We start from the raw sequence: 21,961 nt of genomic DNA on the forward strand, positions 1-21,961 counted from the left end.
CAAATATCACTATCCAATCCTTCACTTCGAATGAAGAACACTCCGACGACCCCAAATATGCCACAAAATAAGATTTAATGCTTCTTCTGACGCGTATCGGCTTTCACCTTGTTCACGGTCAACTTACGGTAGCACATCAATCAGGTGTACATATACAAAGCAAGCAGTGAAGACAAACTCTTTCATAAGTTTGTTAGGAGAAAAATGCCACCCCACCCGTCATCTTTAAATGGGCTTCCAGGCATGTTAATATAGCACCAGTAGTTAAATATTATATAACAGTGTACTCTTAATCAATTAAATAGATCATCAAAATCATAAAATGAGAATCCAGCTTTATAATCCAAAATCTCACCAAAAATGAGCATTGCAATAACATATTCCAGATTTAATTGTCACGACTCGGCATCAGGATATGTACAAACGCCTACGCCGCCAACCTTTTCATCCGTATTTACTGTGAATTGTCCGCTCAATTCTTCAATTGTGTAACCAAATTAGATATGTTCCCCACAAAGCCTAGATGGGCCATGTACAGTAAAATACATGGTTATAATAATAAAAATATCTGTTGAATACATGCAACTACACATGCATTGTTTATATTATTAAGGAACGAAAAGAAACATTCAGTGCCCAAGTGGGCTAATTTAATGCATGTATTCTTTCAATTCACTGTTTAGCAGTATTGCTAATGTTTGGTGAGATTTAGGATTATAACGCTAAAGTTCTCATATTTTATGATTCCTATGATTATTTAATTGATACACACACACACACACACCCACTGATTTACCTTCATTATACTTACCTTGTTTTTTGTAAAAGCATGCATGGTAAAGACATTGCATTGCAAAGGTATTGCGTGGTCAAGGCTTCTTGATAAAGGCTTCGAATGATAAAACCATTGTTGTAAAGGCTGTTTCCTTCCAATAAAGGGGTGGTAGGTATTGTGAACATTCTTCTCAAGCCTGGTGCAAAATTACATAAGACTCCTTGGTTTTGGATACCATTTAGCTCAGTCACTCGATATAATCCATTTCCAGGTCACCTCAGAAACCACAGAGAAATGGCCATCATCTACATCTTGGCAGAATGTGCCGTTTCATTCTTTAAAAATATATGTTTTTTATTGTTTTTCAACAATAACAAGACACCACATAATCAGTGACATAGCGAAACAAGGACAGCAGACCCATCAGAGCCTATAATGAGCTGTACATTCCCATTTATCTAGTTCCACACCTATCTACACTTCCCATTCCTCCATCTTGTTTATCAAATATACACTGAATACTCTAACTTGTCTGAAGCAGCCCTCTGTACCGTTGCCTTGCTTCTAGATTGTCGTGACCCGACAGATAGGGCGACCTGACAAGAGGACACTAGGACCCTGTGGGTCATGAGGGCAGTGACCAGGTCACTGGACACCACATCCTGTTTAGGGACAGGAAGCGAGGGCAGAATGACCAAGGGAGGAAGCAGGACGGACATACATGTAAGCCGTTGTGTGAGATACTAATAAAGAAGCGTTACCAACCGACCTGTGTCCCATGAGTGATGCAATGCCTGGCGAGCAGCATAAACACTACATAGATCTTCTTCCATTTCTGAGAGCAACCTCTGCCTTCATAAATCAGACATTCCGCCAACATGCACCAGTCCATATCCTCTTTCCAGGCAGCTAGGACTGGCTGCACTCTAGCCCCAGTGTTTCTTGCCACCATCTATATCTTCATGTATTTTAGAATCATTTCCTCCACCCAGATGTTAAGTATGAAGTGTTTTGTTGAATGGTAGAAAGCATTACTCCAGTCATGCATGTATGTAGTGCTTCCCTATACTGCTGTATATTGTGGTATTCCCACAGGATATGACAGAAGGACTCTTCCTCAAAACAATACCTCAGACAGTCCTCAGAGTTCGTTCTACCTACTTTCTTCTGCACCATTTTGAAGTAGTAGCATTTATGCAAAATCCGCATCAAAGCCAGTCTAAAACCTGACCTGATTGACATCCCCTGTGGGGCTCTTAGGGCTTCATCCCGGGCCCTTTCGTTATTTAGACATTAAACACCATCTAAAATTCTATACTGACAGAGTAAAGCCATTCAGGAAATCATATCCACTATTAATTTCCATTGACAAAGCCAGCAAAGGTTCTGATTTTTCTAAGCAGGCCATTGCTGGTTAGACCTTCACATGCATAGATTTTTGCCACAGAAAATCTTGCATTCATATCCGAAGCAACATTTGAGCCTATTCTACTAGGGCCAGCGATACCCGCACTCTCAACAGCAGTGTCCCATTGTTGGCATGCAAGGCAACAAACATACGCTCATGGGCACGCACCGAGAGACTGCTGTAGGACAAGTAGTTCTGCAGAGCCTTGTTACCTCTCCTTGCTTTTGCTTATTATACTTGTGCTCTTATGGTTGTCATTCAAGCATGCGGTTTTATGAAAGATAGAGTGTTGATGAAGAACATTTACTAATCTGTAAGTACATGTCTCCAACTTTGGTAGATGGGAAAACACTTCCAAATGTAAGGAAATACTATCAGGCAGCCCAGCGCCATTATGTCAATAGATGGACTTTCACTTCTCAAGGCGAACCAGCTTAGAGAATCCATAGGTATATTCTGCAGAGAATTTGTAGATATATCATGTGGATGAAGAGCCACACGCTAGTTCTAGTTGGTGGCTATTTATGTCCTAGGTATTCTTGCTTACAGTACACTTGATCATTGCCTTAATAACTATTTCTGAAGGTGTGCCTCATAATGTCACACAAAATTTATCACTAAAACGTGACTGCCACAATTGAACTCTTCTGATTGTATGAAAGCCTGCAGGTGTCCACTGAACCATAATATGTTGTTCTGGATTTGTTTCCTTTACTCTCCCCCTCTCCTTGCCTCCCGCATCCCTGTTTAGGTCTCCGACGTTAACCGCGCGAAGCGCGGTCTCGCCAGAGACCTATTGTGACCGACTCTGCTTCCCAGGAGAGGGGACAGGAGCTGGCCACGCGCAGGGAATTGAGCGGGCCACGCGAACGCGCTCGCTGTGGCCAGCTCCTGTCTCCTCTCCTGGAAAGCTCCAAGACCCACGCATGCGCACACACAGAGACACACACATGAGCGCCCATGCACGCACGCACATACATACAGAGACACACACCCCCCCGCACGCATACACACACGCGGCACACACACACAAGTGCACCGAGCCCCCCCCCCCGGTCGCACACACACACGAGTGCACCTAGACCCCCCCCAGCCTTTTTCAACTTACCGGGCCAATCTCGGGGGACTCCGCTCTCCGCAGGCGGCAGGCACCGGGCATGTGCAACACTTGCGCAACCTCTTTCTGGCGGCCCAGGGACTCTCCACCGCTCACAGGAGCCCCGGGCCGCGAGACGCTTTCACTCTGCCTGCCTCCTCTTCCGGTCCGGACGCGGCCCCGCCCCTGTCACAGGCGACCTTGCCTGACTTCCGGTGAGGCTGCCCATCGTTCGCGGCGCTTCAACAGTTTCCCCCCCCCCCCCATTTAAATTGATCTGTGTCGGTGCACAGTTGAAGACTTGGCTTGCTAGATGCTGCTCCATTTTGGCAGGTCCAACAGAGTCGCTCTGAATGTTAGTTATGAAGCCTTCTGCCCTGTTAAATCAATGGAGTACAATATTAAAAACTAAATTCCAAGTTGCTATATGTGATAATTGGGAAGCCATTTTCAGAACGAAAACTAATGTCAATCTTTGTTAAGAGAAGGTAAAGACACGGATGTCTGTTGGGGGATTTATTCTAGGATATCTATAAACACTGCCCAAACCGCGTTTCATCTTTAACTTGTTTTACAGATATCGGGCCTGTTAACTGTGTTGTACCCAATCCCCGAAGGTGACACTTATTCAGGGGTTTCTGTTAGTACATCTATGCCGTTTACTGCAGCTGGTGATTCATTTTATTCTTAAATTGGCAGGTGGCACTTTTTTCCCGTTTTAGTCACACCTTCTGGCACAGCACTCCGAGGACACCAACGTAACTTTTCCCACTGGGCTGTTTTAAGATTTGGAAAAAAATTTACCAATAATTTACAATGCTAACCAAGCATATTTAGACCGACAATAAAAAAATGTTTACCAGTTAGTAACATTGTTTGCCTTGGTTACTTCAGACGAGAACGTTCATTATTTATTTTTAGCCTTGAAAGTTGGAAATACCTTATGAGAGAGTTGGCTGAAGTGCTGGACTCCTTAGGACCCCATTTTAAACGATGTTTAGAGTATGATCAAGCTTAAAAAGGATATGTTGTGTTGTCTGTCCTTTCTGAAAATAATTATTGGCACCACCATATCGAACATGACTGTTGCCATAGGTCTGATCTAATTTGAACAAAGGCAGTAGGCCAAACCATTTATTTATTTTTAGCACGTTTTAAAGATTACAGAGCTTAAAGGATTGATCGATATTGCATATTAAAACCAGTAAACATGTACTTTGTCACCAGTAATCTTGGACATTACTGCAATATTGTGTAGCCCACCCAAAAAAAAACCCTCCCAGCTAGATTTTCACTGATAATCCTTGTTAGACCCTTTTTAAGAGTTGTATATTTTTTGCCAACTGTCATCTTATACATATTTGTAGTTTTATGCCAGCTTGCATCATTGTTACTGTGTAGAAATGCTTAGGTTCAATGGAGTAACACACTACACACACACACACTACACGCACAACACACAGCCACACACACAACCACCCACACACAACCACACTACAACAAACACAACCACACACACAACCATAAATACAACCACACACATACAACCACACACACAACAGCACACACAACCACACACCACCACACCATCAGTGCACCCTTTCACCAGACACAAACACCATCAGTCATCAGTATACGCTTTCGCCGGGCACAAACACCACCAGTGCATGCTTCCACCAGGCACACACCGCAAGAAGTCAGTGCACACTTTGACCAGTCATCCGCACACCACCAGCTGTCAGTGCACGCTTTCACCAAGCACACATACACCACCAGCCGTCAGTGCACGCTTGCACCAGTCACACACACCACCAGCTGTCAGTGCACGCTTGCACCAGGCACACACACCACCAGCCAGCAGTGCACACACCACCAGCCATCAGTGCACAATTTTTACAGGCACACACACCACTAGCCGTCACTGCACACATCAATTGTTAACGCATCCACAATTAACTATTGCAGTAATCGCAGTATGGCACACTTTACTTTTAAACATATTCATCTAAAGTGCAGCATGCCACCATTGCTACAAAAATAAATACACTTTTTTTTGGCCTACAATTTATTGACTTTTGTTGCAATTAGTGTTGCAATATTTAGCAATGCCAAAAGCTCAAACTTAATTACTGGGAGACCTATTGCATTGCAAATGCTTGTTTTCTTTTGTCTAGTCTTTCATCCGGTGCATCCCTGGTGTGGGACTTTACTTTAGCACTTTGTACTCCATGAAGCAACACTTCCTGCTTGGCCAGGACCCAACAGCCATGGAATCCATTCTGCTTGGTACCACCTCTCGTGCCATTGCAGGCATCTGCTTGCTGCCCATTACCGTGGTGAAGACTCGTTATGAGGTGAGGCGATAAAGTGTTTGTTTCCTGTGTAAATAATGGTATGAGTTGAAACACATTTTATTACTCTCATTTTTAGATATCTTGGGTATACTGTGGCATTTGATGACAGTATCTCAGTTGTAAAAGGGAATGTCACCTTTTTGAATCTTGTTCCTTATTCTATGATTTCCGTCTTTTAGAGTGGGAAGTTCGGCTACAGAAGTGTATTTGGGGCACTGAACAACATCTACCGGACGGAAGGAACCCGTGGGCTCTTCAGTGGCCTAACCGCCACACTTCTACGTGACGCCCCCTTCTCAGGGATCTATTTGATGTTCTACACTCAGACCAAACGAATTCTGCCAGAAGGTGGGCGAAATGCAATGATGAAAGCAGAGAATGGTTGACATGGTGCTAGTAAGACCCGCATAATTGCACACAGTCAGTTCTGGTGGCCGTTTGAGGATCCTTGCATTGTCACAATTTAGTGCTTAGGTGAAGATTTGACCTGGTGCTGGTTGTGGTTGACAGTAACCGGTAGAGAGCAAAGTAGACAAAGCAACACAGTCCAGCAACATTTTTGTTTGCCTGTTAGGTGACAAAAAGGGTATTTACTGACACTGAAACATTTTCCAAAGAATTATACAACACTGCTTCTTTGTGAGCGAAGGTGAGTAGGAGTCCCATTAAGAAAGACTCAGAAAAAAAGAATCCTGAATGGCAAAAAAAATCAAATTAATTCTTTTTTTGTAAAGTTGGTGGCAGAGAAATAAGGCAGCAGTGAAGGGTCAGAAAGATTTCCTCTGTTTATAAGGCAATATGAGGAAGCGGCTTACAGTGCCAAAACTGTAAGGAGAAGTGCAGGGGAAAAAACGAGCAGGACTCAACATTTTAATAAGAGTCAATTTTCTTGGGTTGTCTTGGACCGTAATCTGATAAAGGCATAGAAAAGGATTCACAGTGTGGTTACAGTCAGGTGCTAGTCAGAGCTGTACCTACTGGCATTTATGAGCGCCTACCACTGGTAGAGATAATTTTATTTTTAAGAACACAGCTGTGTGTCAGCCGACTATTACAGACAGGCACAGTGGTAAAACAATGCTTTGGTCCGCGTAGTAGAATATAGACATTCACAACAGAGGGGCAAACAACAATTCTAACTTGTCTCAATGTGGGGATTCTGGCGAAAATCAATTACGAATAATTGTCTGCTTTCAGTAGTGAGAGTGGCATTTTGAGATTGTGCCTTGGTGAATATTTGGCTTGTGGTATGTAGTCAAAAGACATTTTAACAGAAATTATAGTGCCTTATGTTTGAAATGACTGTTGTTACAATGCTATAATCCACATGATAGACCTACATTAATTAAGCATTTGAGATTGACAAAGATCATAGCAGATTGAAAAAGATGCATTGGGACACAAAGAATTTAGGAAGTGATATATTTAACACTAAGAACCCTAAATCCCATAAAAAAGTAGTGCAAGACAGAACATAGGCAGTGAATATCCAGAAGAAATATGAACAGGACATAGTTGTGATGAGTACAATCCAAAACACCAGCACGTTTATGTGTATACAAATAGTTTTAGTGCATGGGTAACTATTCATTTTGGTAGGTTTGCTTGGTATGTGCTTGGTAAATGAAAAGTAATAAAGACCTAGTGTTGTATTCAAGAAAAACATTTACTCACCAATAGAAATATGTACAGCTCTAATAAGGTATGAGTTGAACTTGACAGCAATTCTGATGTTCCAAAATGCTGAAGCTAAGCAGGTCGGTGGGGCTACCCTATACTCTTGTCAATTGCACTGGCTAGATAGCAGTATTAAAAAAAGGTTATGTATCTGTTGCCCTAGTTCTGCATTTTAGGAATTTTCATTGAAGTTATAAATGCTTGTATAATTCCCGGCTGCCTAAACGGACCCTGGATCTACTTTCTGCATCGCCACTCTTCCATGCACCTTACAATGTTGAACATCTTTATCCAGGAGTTCATGTAAAATCATAGCCAGTAGAAGACTATCACAGGTGTCATTTTTACCCAGAAGAAGATTGAATACAGTTTATTACTTTTACCGCAAGCTAAAACAATTGCTCTATTGAATTTCTTGATGTTACACTCAACATTCAGAATAATAAGCTGTTTTCAATGCAAAGCTATCCTTCACACAGATAAAGCTCACATCCCAAATTATATCCATCTCATTAGTGGAAATGACATGAAACAGAAGGAATTGTAGTGAGGATCGAATATATACACAAGAATTTAAAATAGCATTGCAATTCTTCTTCAGAAGACGTTACCCCAGAATAGTCTTAGAAAGTTCTAAAAATAAAATCATCAAGACAGAAAAAACTTTACTTCTTTTTAACCATACATACAGTAGGGAAAAGGAGACTTGTATACTCATTATCACACCATATATTAAATACAGCTTGAACGTTTTCCGAACCTTACACAAACACTAGTATGTGCTAAATACTAGAAAAAAAGCACACCGGCAATGTGGGCTCCAAACGGCACACTGGTGTGTAATTAATACCAAATCTGTTTCCTCTAACGCTTTACTTTTGTGACCCCATTGCCAAGAGGACACCCCAACACAAGGTCAAGAAATAACAAATGAAAAGGAGTGTTCAATTCTGTACAGGATTATCTGTTGCAAAAATAACAGATGGTTAAAGTGTTCTCCAGCAATAGATCAAGTAGTCATGATGTGACGAATAAAAGTTATTCAATAGTCTTGCGAATTACTTTGATTCCAATTTTATTTAAAAAATGCCATTTTGGCAGAAGCAATCCATTTGGCCCAGCCAACGTGTTTTGTTCCTGTGGGACTTCATTGGGGCTTGATCAATATCCCAATGTTGTCATCCACCCAGTGTTGGCTCCTGTTATCTCATAAATCCTCATAGATACAATTTTGTACCACTAGATGGTGTGTTGCACACCCATCTTATCTTCATCCTTTCTGCTTCCTAAACTATATTAAGTTCTACATCTGTCATGTTAAACCTCTTTAACCATTGTGTTCATGAAGGTGAAAATGCAGCCTGATAGGCTTACATTACACCTCCAAAATATAAATCTATTTTCTGTCAGGTCATTATTTTTGAGGGTTTAACTCAATGTCTTTTTACATCTGCTGTAGAGTGGACCCTCACTATTATTTTTAGTCAGAAGTCGATCTGTACAACAAGTGTCCTTTATGTGGAAGGAAGAAAGCGCCATCAGATGCCCACAAGGTCCGTGTGCTCTCTCATTCTGTCAGTGTGGCAATTGGATGCAAGTGTCTAATAGAACACTCAAAGACAGAAATGCACCAGACTTAGAAGCATGATGCAAAGCATGAAGGCTGAAGAAGACAGGAGAGGAGGCTTGAAATATAGATCTCTCAACCTGCCCCAACTGAGGAAGATTCCCACAGTCCCACGGAGGGCGATCTACAAAACAAAAGATCAAATTGCAGACACAGGACATTGATGTCGAGACCTATGCTGTTGAATGGCTCAGCCCTACCTGTTTAACATCAAAGGATGGCCCACTGGTGATTCTTCAGACACCCACGGCATTCTAAATCCTAGATGTTAAAATATTCCAAGATTAATGACTAAGGGGCTTATTTAGATCTTTTCGGAAGGGTTACTCCGTAACAACGGTGACCGATATCTCATCCGTCAAAATATAAATGCCATAGCATATAATTGAATTTATATTTTAGTGGACGGGATATCCATCACTGTTGTGACGTTATAACCTGTCTGCCAAGATATAAATCAGGCCCTATGTGTTATTCTTCACCATCCACAGCTGCTTCTCATGTCAGATTGACATCGACCTGATTGCCACCACTAAGCAAAGATCAACAGCGACACTACCACAGTTGACATCGATTAGACTGCTGACATACTCATCGTCGGGGAGATATAAGAGAATGTTGCTGCATTTTCCATCGATGTCAAAAAGAGCACACATTAACCTGTCATCATCTTCAGGATGGTCTTGGTCTCCTTCAATTTTAATCTGGACACATTTCTCTGACACACTCTTCTTCTACTAAGAGGAAGAGAGAAGAAACCACTATTTCTCTTGCACAACACTTTGGAATGATAGCAGTTACTGATATAGTGCGCAGTTCACCCGGGTCACTGGGTTTCCCGATTCTCACACGCACTGGGCCCTGGCGTGCGCATTCAAACCAATGACTCGCGTTTGGCGTGAACCGGGTGAGTTTATACACGCTACTATGAGTAATCCGGGGGGTGACTTCTCACCACTGCTGATCATGTACCTGACTTACCACAGGCACATTACTCCAGACGGATCAGGAGCTAGCAGGGAATAGGTGACAGGGGTCCTAGAAGAAAATACACTTTATAAACCACCATACAATTTCCACATTATAAATCAGAAAAATAACCACAGACACCTGATAGGGTTGAAAATGTATCTGAAGATTTCAAAGTGAATAGGTTAGGATAAGCAATATACAAAATAACACATCAAGCATTAGAATCACAACTAAAATGTAACCATGAATTAAAGCAAGGACCATTGGGTATACGAGAGAACTATGGGATAAGAGTATTGGAAAACACACTATTGCACCCAAGTTTAAACAAAACACGAGGGACCTAAAATGTATATTTAGACTAAGCTACTTATACTGTTCTTACTGAGTTCACTGCAACCACGCTAAGGGAGAGGGAAAAACGGGAACATACTAATAAAATATGACAGTTTTGGCAAACACCTAAAGGTGGGGAGAGAAGTGGAACAATTCTAATAAACAATTGCATATAATTTGTATTTCAAAGTGATAAGGCAATATCATAGGAAAAAGTGCTTTACTTAAGAAAGGAGAGAAAGTGAGAGAAAGATCTGAAGACGCAAACCCACAGGTTGATAATTACCTAATTTAGAGTGAAGACTAACCCTGGCCACGGGTCAGTTGGGAAGGACGGGGACAAGGACCCTCAGAAAAGGAATGCCAGAAAGCGAGCAGGTACAGCTCACGGACAGTCAGGACAGGATACACCTCAGGATTTGGGATCAGGACTGGGCTCACCAAGGTACGACCAACACCCACAGCTTCAGAAGCAACGCCTGCGTTACCCCTTTCTGCAAGTAATCCGCCAGTAACCCCGATTGGGTTTTCGAATTTCCCAGCAAAGTGCTCCGCCAGCACTTAAGACTATTTCCACCCCTAGGAGTTTGTGGAAAGTATGGACAGAGTGCTCCGCAGCACTCAAGATTGGATCACCTATAGAGTTCGTAGGGTCAGTGACAGGTCTGCTACTCGGACAAGTCGGACAATTTTCCTAAGCTAAACTAGGGCAGTTATACTGTTTGGGGACCCTTAGACCACCCACCAATGTTGCAAGTGACAGTTTCTCACATTATGATTGGTCAGAAGAGGTGATTTGGACATTGTCACCTCCTAGAATTCAACGTTCCCATCATGAATTTTAAATTTGCTTATCCGCCCCTTGGGTTCACGTTCCCATCCATAGGAATACAATAGAAAATACGAGTGCACAAGGCATTGCAACAAAGTCTCTTGGTTTCAAGGTGAGTTTCATCATCTTGTGCTGGGTTCTCAGGCGCATTGGGCTTCAGGAGCCAGCTGGCTGGTTTCAGCTTCTGCGCAGTAGAGTTTCTCCCCGGTCACATGACGGTGCCCAGCAGAGCCTCAAGTATGGCTCCGCTCCCGATTTTCCCAGCCCCAGAGACACGATACATGAAAAGTAAGCGAGAACAAATTAGAATCATGTATAAAACGATCACACTGTATACCGTGATAGATAAAAACACATCCCTTATTTTCCAACATCTATAGTATTACAGTTTAGTGCGAAAAGACAGATAGGCTAAAGCAGCAGTAGCAAGCGTAGAGCGTGGTAAGAGACAAGCGGCCATGTTTGCAACAGTGCGCATGAGCACAGATTCCCTCCAGAATGCGAGTGCGTCACATCACATGGGTATGACCGACGCATGCGCAGACTGAATTTCAGCGAAGCAGCCATTTCTTCTAGTGCAAGCTTTGTTAGTATGAAAAGACACACAGGCAAGCCTCTTGGGGACACCCACGTGTTGGGGAAAATGTAAAAATAAATGACGAACAGTTGGATTAATATGATTATACATTAAACGAGGTTCATGAATGAGAGCAAGTCGCTTTACGTGCGAATCCTTGCTCCATCAATACTTCCCAGGCCCCATTGTCTTATCGCACGATAAGACCAATATACCCATTTGAAGATCCATTTCAAATACCTCTAGAGACTTTGTATCTTTCTCCAGTGAAGAAGATCTCGAAGGCAATGTCCATTTCTCCTTTGAGAAAGCGGACACTCTCCTCTCCTACATCTACATCACTGTTAAATTTGCTTCTCATCAGTTTCCTTATACATTTTCATCGGACTCCTCTTAAACTCCAACATCTCTTTCTCCTACTAGAGTATCCCCAAAGGAGGACATGTTAACATTCCAGAATGTTCTGGCAAGAGGATCAGCAAAATCACACATTGCATTGGAGACTTCCCAACCATTAGTCATATTGGAGACCCTTCATCCAAGGGGTGCACTTAATCCTGACCATCTTCAACCATCTCTGTTGCACCACAAATAATAGTCATGCAGACTGGATTTTTTTTACCAGACTTCAGGGCCAAATCCAACACCTGAGCCTTCGGTCATTAAATTTGTCTGCATGACTCATGAAATCAGACAATTTGGACATCTAAATTTACCTAGTGAATGTATAAATATACTAAAATAATCAAAATGCCCTTCCACAAGACCCTGGCATGCATTAAAACAGAAAATATTTTGCAACTGGTGTAATAACTGGTTATGAGCTGATTGCTGTTCAGGAAGACTTGATACTTTTATACTTGCTTTATCTCCCAAAATCAGAGTTACAAACTCCATGTCTGCACTTTAGCTGACATTGTGCAATCATTTTGCTTTACCCTAGTCTCCTTTTTCTGATGACACTCAGCTGGTCATCTCCTTATCTCCGGGCCAGACCAGGGTAATAACTCTGGGCACTGAGGAGCTGTCTCTTGGCTGTTTCTGGCTGGAAGAGTGGCAGCTGTCTTAAGCGGAACGGGGATGTTATCAATGGGATTCCTGGTTGGCTGAGGTATGCACCCAAGCGAGGTAGGAAATACTGCTTTTGTCAGGGTAAGGTAGATACACGCTAAAAGATCACTTGGGCTCACCCTCTGCTAACTTGGCACTGAGCAGCCAGGCTTATCTAAAGAGGCAATGTGTAAAGTATTTATTCAACACACACACAGTAACACAGTGTATACACCACAAAAGACTTCACACAGGTTTATAGAAATAGATTATTATATTATAAACAAAATAAGACCAAAACGACACAAATCCATTGTATGGAAGTTGAGATATTGAACTTTAAATGATTAAATGCAGTAAAGAAGCTTAGAAGCAAGTAGTGCTGAAAAGGTTACTTTAGGTCGTACTGGACTGGGGCAAAGTCAGAATTCAGGCTGACCTCGATGGAGCGCCTGCCAGCTACAGGACCCATTCAGGCCGCGGTGAACAAAGTACCTCTACTGGTTGCAAACAAAGAGATGCGTCGATCTTCTCAACGCAGAGACAGCAATGTGTCAGTAGCGAAGACGGGTGCTAGAGTCAAGAGGCAATGAGTGATGTCTGATTCCGCCACGCAGTCGAAGGGATGCACTGATCTTTTCAAGATGCAGCAGCGGAGATGCGCTATTCGATGCGTCAATCTCTGGAGGCAAATCGCTGGTTTTGATGCGATGCGCCGGTTTTACTCCCGGAACCTGGTTGATGCGCTAGTTCTGTTACACACAGGCAGGAGATGCTTCAAAATTCATTTTGCATTCTGGGCCACTCAGTGAGCCAGGCACAGGAACAGGGGTAGAGACTTTGATATTCCTGCGTCTCAAGTAACAGGAGGCACGCCAACAAGCCCTTGGAGATTACTTGGAGGTAAGGCAGAGTCCAGCTCTCCTCCAGCTGAGTCAGAGTAGCAGGGTAACAGGGGAAAGCAGGCCTTCCAAGTCTTCAGTCCAAAAGATGAGTACTTTAAGCAGCACAGCAGGCCTTCTGACAGAGTTTTAGTTTAAGATCAAGAATTGTCTGATTTTAGGGGGTCTGAGACCCAGTACTTATACTCAAAAGTGCCTTTGATGTAGCGAGGGGGGTGCCTTCAAAAAGCGCACTGAAGTGCCCATGTATCCCTTTCAACCCAGTCCTGTCTACCAGGCTATCCATAGAGGTAATCCATCCTTTTTGTAAAGACAGGACACAGCCTATTCAAATGAAGTGTAGCCCCGCCCATTAATCCTGCCCATGCAAGGCCATCAGAATGCAAATAAATGAAGATGGGTCCAGACAAACCTATCCTTCCTGTGTTGTTGCTTTCTAGAGGGAATGCACAAAGAGTAGCTGTCACCCAACCCAGGCTTGTATTGGAGACAGGCTGCAAACACACAGAGTTATAAGCACAGAGAAATGTCTACTTTCTAAAAGTGGCATTTCTAAAATAGTAATGCCAAATCCAACTTCAGCAGTAAGAAGAGTTAGTCATTACCATTCCAAACATATGAAACATGAAAAAGCTACTCTTCTCTGATCAGGAATTGCAGCTTAAAAAAGTATTAAGGAATTCCCCCTGCTAACCTATGTGAGGAGTATGCCTCACAGTAGTGATAAACAAAGTAGTCTGTTTGTCACTAACAGGACATGCAAAACATACCAGAACATGTCCTAACTTTTATTTACACAGCACTCTGCCCTGAGGACTACCTAGGCCTATCTTAGGGGTGACTTATGTGTAACAAAAGGGGAGTTTTAAGCTTGGCAAGTAGTTTTAAATGCCAAGTCGAAGTGGCAGTAAACTGCATACACAGGCCTTGCAATAACAGACCTAAGACAGGTTTGAAAGGCTACTTGTGTGGTGACACAATCCGTGATTCAGGCCCACTAGTAGCATGTAATTTACAGACCCTGGGTATATGGTATACTACTTTAAAAGAGACTTACAAGTAAATCGGGTATGCCTAACAGATGTAAACCAGTTTTCTGTTACAGGGGGTCCTTATCAATAGTCATAAGCAATGAATATTCCCACCCATGCAAAGGGTCCCCGAAGCACATATTAAAAAATGTATATATATGTGTGTGTGTATATATATATATATATGTGAGTGTGTGTGTGTGTGGGTGTGTGTGTGTGTATGTATAACAAATGTAATGTACTTAGGGTTTTTAGAGACCTCTATATGTATATTTACATACATGTATGCAGCCTGTAGTAAGGGCTAAAACTGCCCCACTTAGATTAAGTTTTCATTTAGTAAACCTCTCGCCATTCTTACACATTTCTGTAAATCATAAAAAGAGAGCATAAAGTGCAAACACAGCCTTTATTGAAAAAAAAAACTGCAAGGGTAAAAAAGGCATTGTTAGCCAAAGGGCTGCATTTAAAGCATAACCAGAAATTACTGGCAATGTGCCTTGAAGGCCTCCTGTATACTATCATGCCCTAAAGGTGACAGGTTAGTTCTTTTTTCCGGCTCCAACTGCTAGAATCCTTGAGCACTGAGCTGTCCTATTTTTTTGGCTTTTGTCAAAAAATGATCTTCAAAAACTCCTGTTTTTGATAAAATTCTATGTTTTTTCCACTCTGTCGACGTCAAAACCTCTTGCAAACAAGAGGCGCTCATCTTCCAAATGTTGACGGTCACACTCACCAGTAAAGGCTGTACCTTTAACACCAGGATGTTTTATTTCCTTGGAAATCCAGGTTTTACCAACCCAACCGGAGACCCCACTCAACGTCTCTCCACAGTGGCTGGAAAGCCACCAAACAAAGCCTATGCGACAGAACCCGGACTCAGAATGTTCACTAACATACTCTCTGTCTACGTCTATGCCAGTGTCACCATCACCAAGGTCAGCTACACCACCAACCTTCTTTCTGGCTGCTCCTCTGGTACAGGGTATCCCTGCGCCTAGATCCCCAAGGAGATCCAGGATGCCCCTTAGGAGTAAGTCAAGGTCAAGGACAACAGGGACCCGATCCACCTTAAGATCCCAGAGTTCGCGCCACTCCTGGTCACAACATCATAAACAAAGTTCCCCCACCTGGTCCGACACATCTAGGTCCTCAGTGAGGGACTACTAGACCACATTAACGGCCACTCCACCGGCAAGAGTCTCCCTGATAGCTGACCTAACAACATTCAATGACGTGTTGTTATGGGGTGCTGCTAAGTTGAACATTGATATCCCAGCACCCACAACATTGTCATCCGTCTCTTTGAGAGTTTACACCATAGGGCAGCATCGAGACCACTGATCCCTATGGTCCCAGGGCTGCTCGAGCCAGCAATGGACCTGTTTCTCACTCCAGCCTCCCTACAAGTGCCTCCGGCTCAGAGCCATAAGAAATATAAGGCTACAGACCAGGACCTGTTATTCCTGAGAACGGGTCCACCACCAGACTCAGTCATTATAGCTGCCGCCAGAAATACGCACTCTGTCGCTGCCTACTCATCAGTTCCCCCGAATACAGCGAGCAGATTGCTGCATTGGGGAAAAATGTGTGGTACATCCACTTCTTTTATGAAGGTAGGTAGTGCATCTTCCTTGCTAGGGAGATATGACAGATCTCTCTGGGACTCTGTCCAGATTTACAGACAAATTACTTAAGGAAGACAGGCAGGTCTTCAAAGAGATCCTACAGGAAGGGGGCCTTGTCTCCAACAAAGTCATTAGTGCAGCTCCGGACGCATCTGACTTGGCTGCACATGGGTATTCTCACGGAATCTGCACTAGACGATCATCGTGACTTCACCTTACAGGCCTTAATCCAGAGGCACAGCAGCGGATTCTTAACCTTCCGTTCACTGGCAATGTTCTCTTTGGCTCTCGCATAAACAACAAAATGGCCAAAATTAGACAGAGCTTGATACGCTCAAAGCTGTGGGTCTCGAGAATCAGAAGGAATTCTGTTGTAGATACGGGCCCTATAATAGATGACCTTATGAATAAGAGAGTTCAAGCCCCTCACTGGTCCCCGCAGCAGCAACACCACCAACAAACCCAGTCTCACCCCCACCAACCAGCCAGGGGGAAGAGGAGCTAATTGTCAATGGGCACTTTCCAAAACGCCAGCCAAACAATGAACAATCGCTTCCCCTGCCTGTTACCCACTCCGGTGGGGGGGGCAGTATCACCAGACACCTGGACGAGTGGCAATCCATCACAAGCAACAACTGGGTCTTGAATATTGTGCAAAATGGTTACTCTCTGTGGTTCAAGTCTCCTCCTGCTGTCCCAACTTCAAAAACCTCGTCACCCTCAAGCCCTTCTACAAAGCAAATTCACCAGTCTGCTTCAAAAGGAAGCTATAGAGGAGGTCCCACGCTTCCAAAGGCGGCTAGTAATATACTCTTGCTATTTCCTGGTAAGGAAAAAAGGCCCAAACAGAGAATTCAGACCCATTCTGGACTTATAACTACCAAACAAGTTCATACTCAAAGAAAAATTCAGGATGCTTACCCTTCACCAGATCTACCCCCAACTTTTTCAGGGGGACTGGATGTGTTCTATTGATCTTCAGGATGCCTACTTCCATATCCCAGTCACTACAAAACACTGACGTTTATGTGATTGCAAGTGGCTTCTAAGCATTACCAGTACAAGGAGCTACCATTCGTCATGAAATTAGCACATCCTTAAGAAAAAGGAGAATGTTAATCTACCCATACTTAGATGAATGGCTTGTGGAAAGCTCCTCTCCAGATCAAACTGAAAGACATTATCAGACCTGCATCAAGACCCTCCAATATCTAGGTATCTCAGTCAATTTCAAGAAATCGATACAAACACCAATCCAAAAGCTACACTACCTGTGTGCAACTCTGGACATAAAGATGCAAGAGTGAGTCCTTCAGAGGAGAGATTATCCTCAGTCACTCAGAAGTGTTACAGTCTCCTCTACATCCATCTGCCAGACAGATGGCGTCTCTTCTGGGTTCAATGGCCTTGTGTATTTTCATTGTCCACCATGCCAGGCGTCTCATGAGACCTTTGCAACATAATCTGGAGGACCAGTGGAGTCAGTTCTCAGCCCATTCGGAGGACAAGCTACTCTCTCACAATCTGCGAGACAATCGCTTTCATGGTGGTCTCAGCATCAAAATCTACTGGTAGGGGTCCGCTTTCACCAGGACTCTCCTACGCAAAGTCTCAGCACAGACACTTCCTCACATGGGCTCTCTACAAACACAGGGCCTGTGATCAGACAAAGAACAGCAGAATCACATCAACATGCTGGAGCTGTGAGCGGTCCATCTAGCCCTCCAGTCCTTCTGCTCATCGTTACAGACAAGCTCTCTCCTGATCCAAATTGACCACAATGCACTATCTAAACAAACAAACAGGCACTTGTTCTTGCCCTGTGTCTCTCTGGGCGTGCAGGCCATCTGAAAGTGGCTAATAACAATGAATTTAACAGTTTCAGTTATTCATCTGCTAGAATTCCAGAATACTCAGACGGACTCTCTCAGTTGCAATTTCACCAAAACACACGACTGGATTCTGCATGACAACGTCACACAAGATATTTTTCAAGAAGGGGGCATCTGAAAATCAGACGAAAACAACAGAAAATGCCCAGACTTCGTATCCAGGTTCTACCGACCAGGAACAAAGGGAAATGCCCTTTTGATAAACTGGTCCGGGAGATTTATTTGTGTTTACCCCATTCTATTGATTCCAGGAGTCATCAGCAAACTGTACTGAGCTATGACCAGAATGATTCTCATATCACAGGAATGGCCTCTACAGTGGTGGTTCCCAGATCTCCTCCACTTATCAGAAAGACCACACAAGAATTTGCCATGCCGACAGTGTCTCCTCTACAAGTTCGGAAGGCAGATTTTCCACCCCAACCTTCCCTCACTGAGCTTGACAGCATGACCCCTGAATTCTGGGCTGTAATTGTCCTCTATTAAGGTATATCTCACAGCTATTACTCCTTACAGAAAGTCTCCTATACAGATTTCTTTCTTTCAAGTGCCTTGGGGTAAAGGGTTATTTAGAAGGGTTGAAGAAGGGTCCCTTTTCAAACTTATACATAAGGCATCTTTACAACACCTTACCTGGAAAGCTGCTTTTATAGTAGCTATTACTTTAGCACACAGTCAGTGAGATCCAGTCTCTATGCACTAAAGAACCTTACACAGTTTTTCATGCTTACATGGTGTTCATGAGAACTCATTCAAGTTTGCTACCCGAGGTGATTTCTGATTTTTACATTAATCAGGCGATTCCACTCCTGTTCTTTCCTAATCCTCCCATGCCCGCGGAAAGAGCCTTACATTTGTTAGATCTCAAATGAGTCCTGAAATTTTTATTAGATGAGACCAAAGAAATCAGGCAATCTGACCATCTATTTGTCAACTATGATCCAATGAGGACAGGCAAGGCTTCTTCTAAATAGACCATCTCTAGATGGATAGTCTCTTGTATAGTATTCTCCTATCAGTTGGCCAACAAACTCTTACCTGCCAGACCTATGGCCTATTCTACAAGGGGCAAGGCGACAACAGCTGCTCTACTAAGAAATGTCCCATCCCCAAAATATGCAAAGCTGCTACTTGGAGATTGGTGCATACTTTCACCAGGCATTACTGTCTAGACTAACACACTCGGACAGTAAAGAATGGCAGGCCTCTTTAAGGAGTCTATTTCGATAATTGTTGTGTCCGCAGATGTGTGGCGTGGGCTTGCTATTCTATTCAGTGTTTGACTATTGAGAAGGATCCCCTGGAAAAGAAGGGTCAATTGCTTACCTATAATCCTAGATCTCTTCCAGGAAATCCTCATCACAGTCATAAGCAACCCTCCCGCCTCCCCGGACAAATCTTGCACACAGCAGCTTATACATCTTTGGTTCTGGTTTCTTCATGTCACCGTAAAAAAGACCTGGCCAAACTGTCACCTTTGGGGCATGATGGGATACAGGAGGTCCTGGAGACCTTAAAGGCATGGTGCCAGTATTTACATGTTATTCTTTAAATGCAACCTATTCGCTAACAGTGCCTTTTTATTCCCTTGCAGTTTTCTTTTCAATAAAGGCTGTGTTTGCACTTAATGCTGTCTTTTTCTGATTTACAGAAATGCTTGGGAATGGTGAGAAGTTTACTAAATGAAAACTCAATGTAAGTGGGGTATTTTTAGCCCTTACTATAGGCTGCATGCATATATGTAAATATATATAAAACTACTATGTACAATAATTGTGTTATATATATATTTAATATGTGCTCCAGGGTCCCCCCACGTGGGTGGGGATATTCAGTGCTTATAACTTTAATGAGGATTCCTCTGGAAGAGAATTAGGATTAAAGGTAAGCAGTTTATCCATACCATGTTTAGAGGAGAGAGGACATGCACTTTAGCACTGGTCAGCAGTGGTAAAGTGCCTAGAGTCCTAAAGCCAACAAAAGAAGGCTAGAAAAAGAGAAGGAGGAAGGCAAAATGTTTGGGGTAACCCTTCAGAGAGGGCCGTTTTCCAATAGGGGGTAAGACAGATTATGGTGAGGAGTTATGACCGACAGTTCTGGACTTCAGCCTGGTAGTCAGACACTCTTGGCCTATATCCTCAGACACAAATAAAGAACTTTAGGGTCTGGTTTGATTATAAGTTACCTTTCAGTTCTCACATAAGGAAGCTACCAGCCTGCTATTTTGGCCCTCTTAGGACCTTGAGGTAGGTCTTATAAACTCTTTGCATATCCTCCAAGAAATAGTGGTGCCGGCGTTGATTACCTCCCACTTGGCCTCTAAAAACATTCTTTATATAGATGTTACTCAGGCCTTGTATAGATGTTACTCAGGCCTTGTTAAAACAATTGAAGATCATATGGAATACAGCTGCTTTCCTTTTTTTTATTACGCATCCCCAGATGAAGCTGATAGATGACATATTATATATATATGTTATTCAGCTCAGTTAAATATGGACAATTTTGCCTTTGCTTAATCAAGCAGTTGATTCATCGTCGATTTTATAAATGCATTTAAGCAGTTATTTTTTATTACATGACTCCGGGAGATCACAAGATATACGGTAGTCTCTCTTTCCTGTTCATTCATCAAGTGACTTGTAGTCCATGCAAACAAGGGGGGGTGCACATTGAGGCAAAAAATGTATAAAAAGTAACAGTGACGTAATTCTTGCTGAATGTGATCAAGGGCTCCTGAAGCCCGAAACGCGTCGTTGCAGGCTGCGTGGGAAACGCAAATAAACGAACATCTTGCCTGAATTGCTGTGGTGGTCTGAGTTCCTTCTTCGCCGGGAAACGGAAGTGGTGGGAATTGTTTGGCGCGCATCGTTACAGAGGTCGGTTGTCTCTGTTTCCAGACCGCCTCTCTACAAGCCGGAAGCCGCCTTTAACCGCATCTTGTTGGATCCGTAGTGGATGTTTTTCGGCGGCTTCCCCCTGACTACAGTTATTGCCACAGAAACAGACCGGCGTCGGAACGTGTTCGATCGAGTCGGAGGACTCGCAAGAAGACAGCGAACGCCGGTGAGTGGGGGGCATTCCTTCATTGTCAGGAAGGGAGTGGCAGCATCAGGCGAGCCGAGGCACAAAATTGACTTTCGTCAGTTTGTAAAACACACCAGCGTTTGTAAAGCAGCCCGCCATGTCAGCGGAGATAGAACAAGAGAGAGAGTTAGCGGCAGAAAGCATGTTCTGTATCCAACCAACAGGGCGCGCAATACATCACAGCCGCCGGCCACAGAACCCGATAAAGACGAAGATGCAAAAGCGCTCCTAAAACTTTTTGAGGCGAAATCAAAACTGGAAATTACAAAGTGGTGGGAGAATAAATCACTTTCCGAATACAGCAAAGTGGGGCGAGTCCCTCGTGGGTTGAGAATTCTGTTGACCCCCAGCTTTGATAGACCGAATCCGGAAATGCTCCGTGAATGGGGAGAAAGCAACCTTCAGGCATCAATGAATCTGGTGAGAATTCTATGCAAATATGCCAAAATAGATCGCATAGAAATTCTAAAAGAAATTGAAGGCATCACAAGTGAACTTGATAAATTACCGCCATCGGATTTCATCACCAAAACTAAAGCAGCTATCACTGAGAGACTCAAAAAACATGAAGACAAAATCAAAGCGAGAAAAGCCCATAAATTTGCTAGAGACTTGGCTGACTATGAAAACGGTCAAATCTTCACGTTTGCAAGGAAATATGATTTGGCCAAAAGGAAACAATACAGTGACAAAACCTCAACCACAACGAAGAGCGCA

General features: G+C 43.2%; 1 protein-coding gene across 1 annotated transcript in view; it reads left to right on the forward strand.

Annotated features, from left to right (window-relative positions):
• Window positions 1-21,961, forward strand: part of SLC25A38 (solute carrier family 25 member 38) — a 325,193-nt gene that overhangs the window by 232,020 nt on the left and 71,212 nt on the right. Inside the window, exons 4-5 of the mRNA XM_086958576.1 lie at window positions 5,454-5,633; window positions 5,813-5,981. Of these exons, the coding sequence (XP_086814702.1) occupies window positions 5,454-5,633; window positions 5,813-5,981 (349 nt within the window). The remainder of the gene's footprint in view (window positions 1-5,453; window positions 5,634-5,812; window positions 5,982-21,961) is intronic.

The sequence above is a fragment of the Lissotriton vulgaris genome, chromosome 1_1, assembly GCF_964263255.1.
Source record: "Lissotriton vulgaris chromosome 1_1, aLisVul1.2, whole genome shotgun sequence".
NCBI classification, from domain to species: domain Eukaryota; kingdom Metazoa; phylum Chordata; class Amphibia; order Caudata; family Salamandridae; genus Lissotriton; species Lissotriton vulgaris.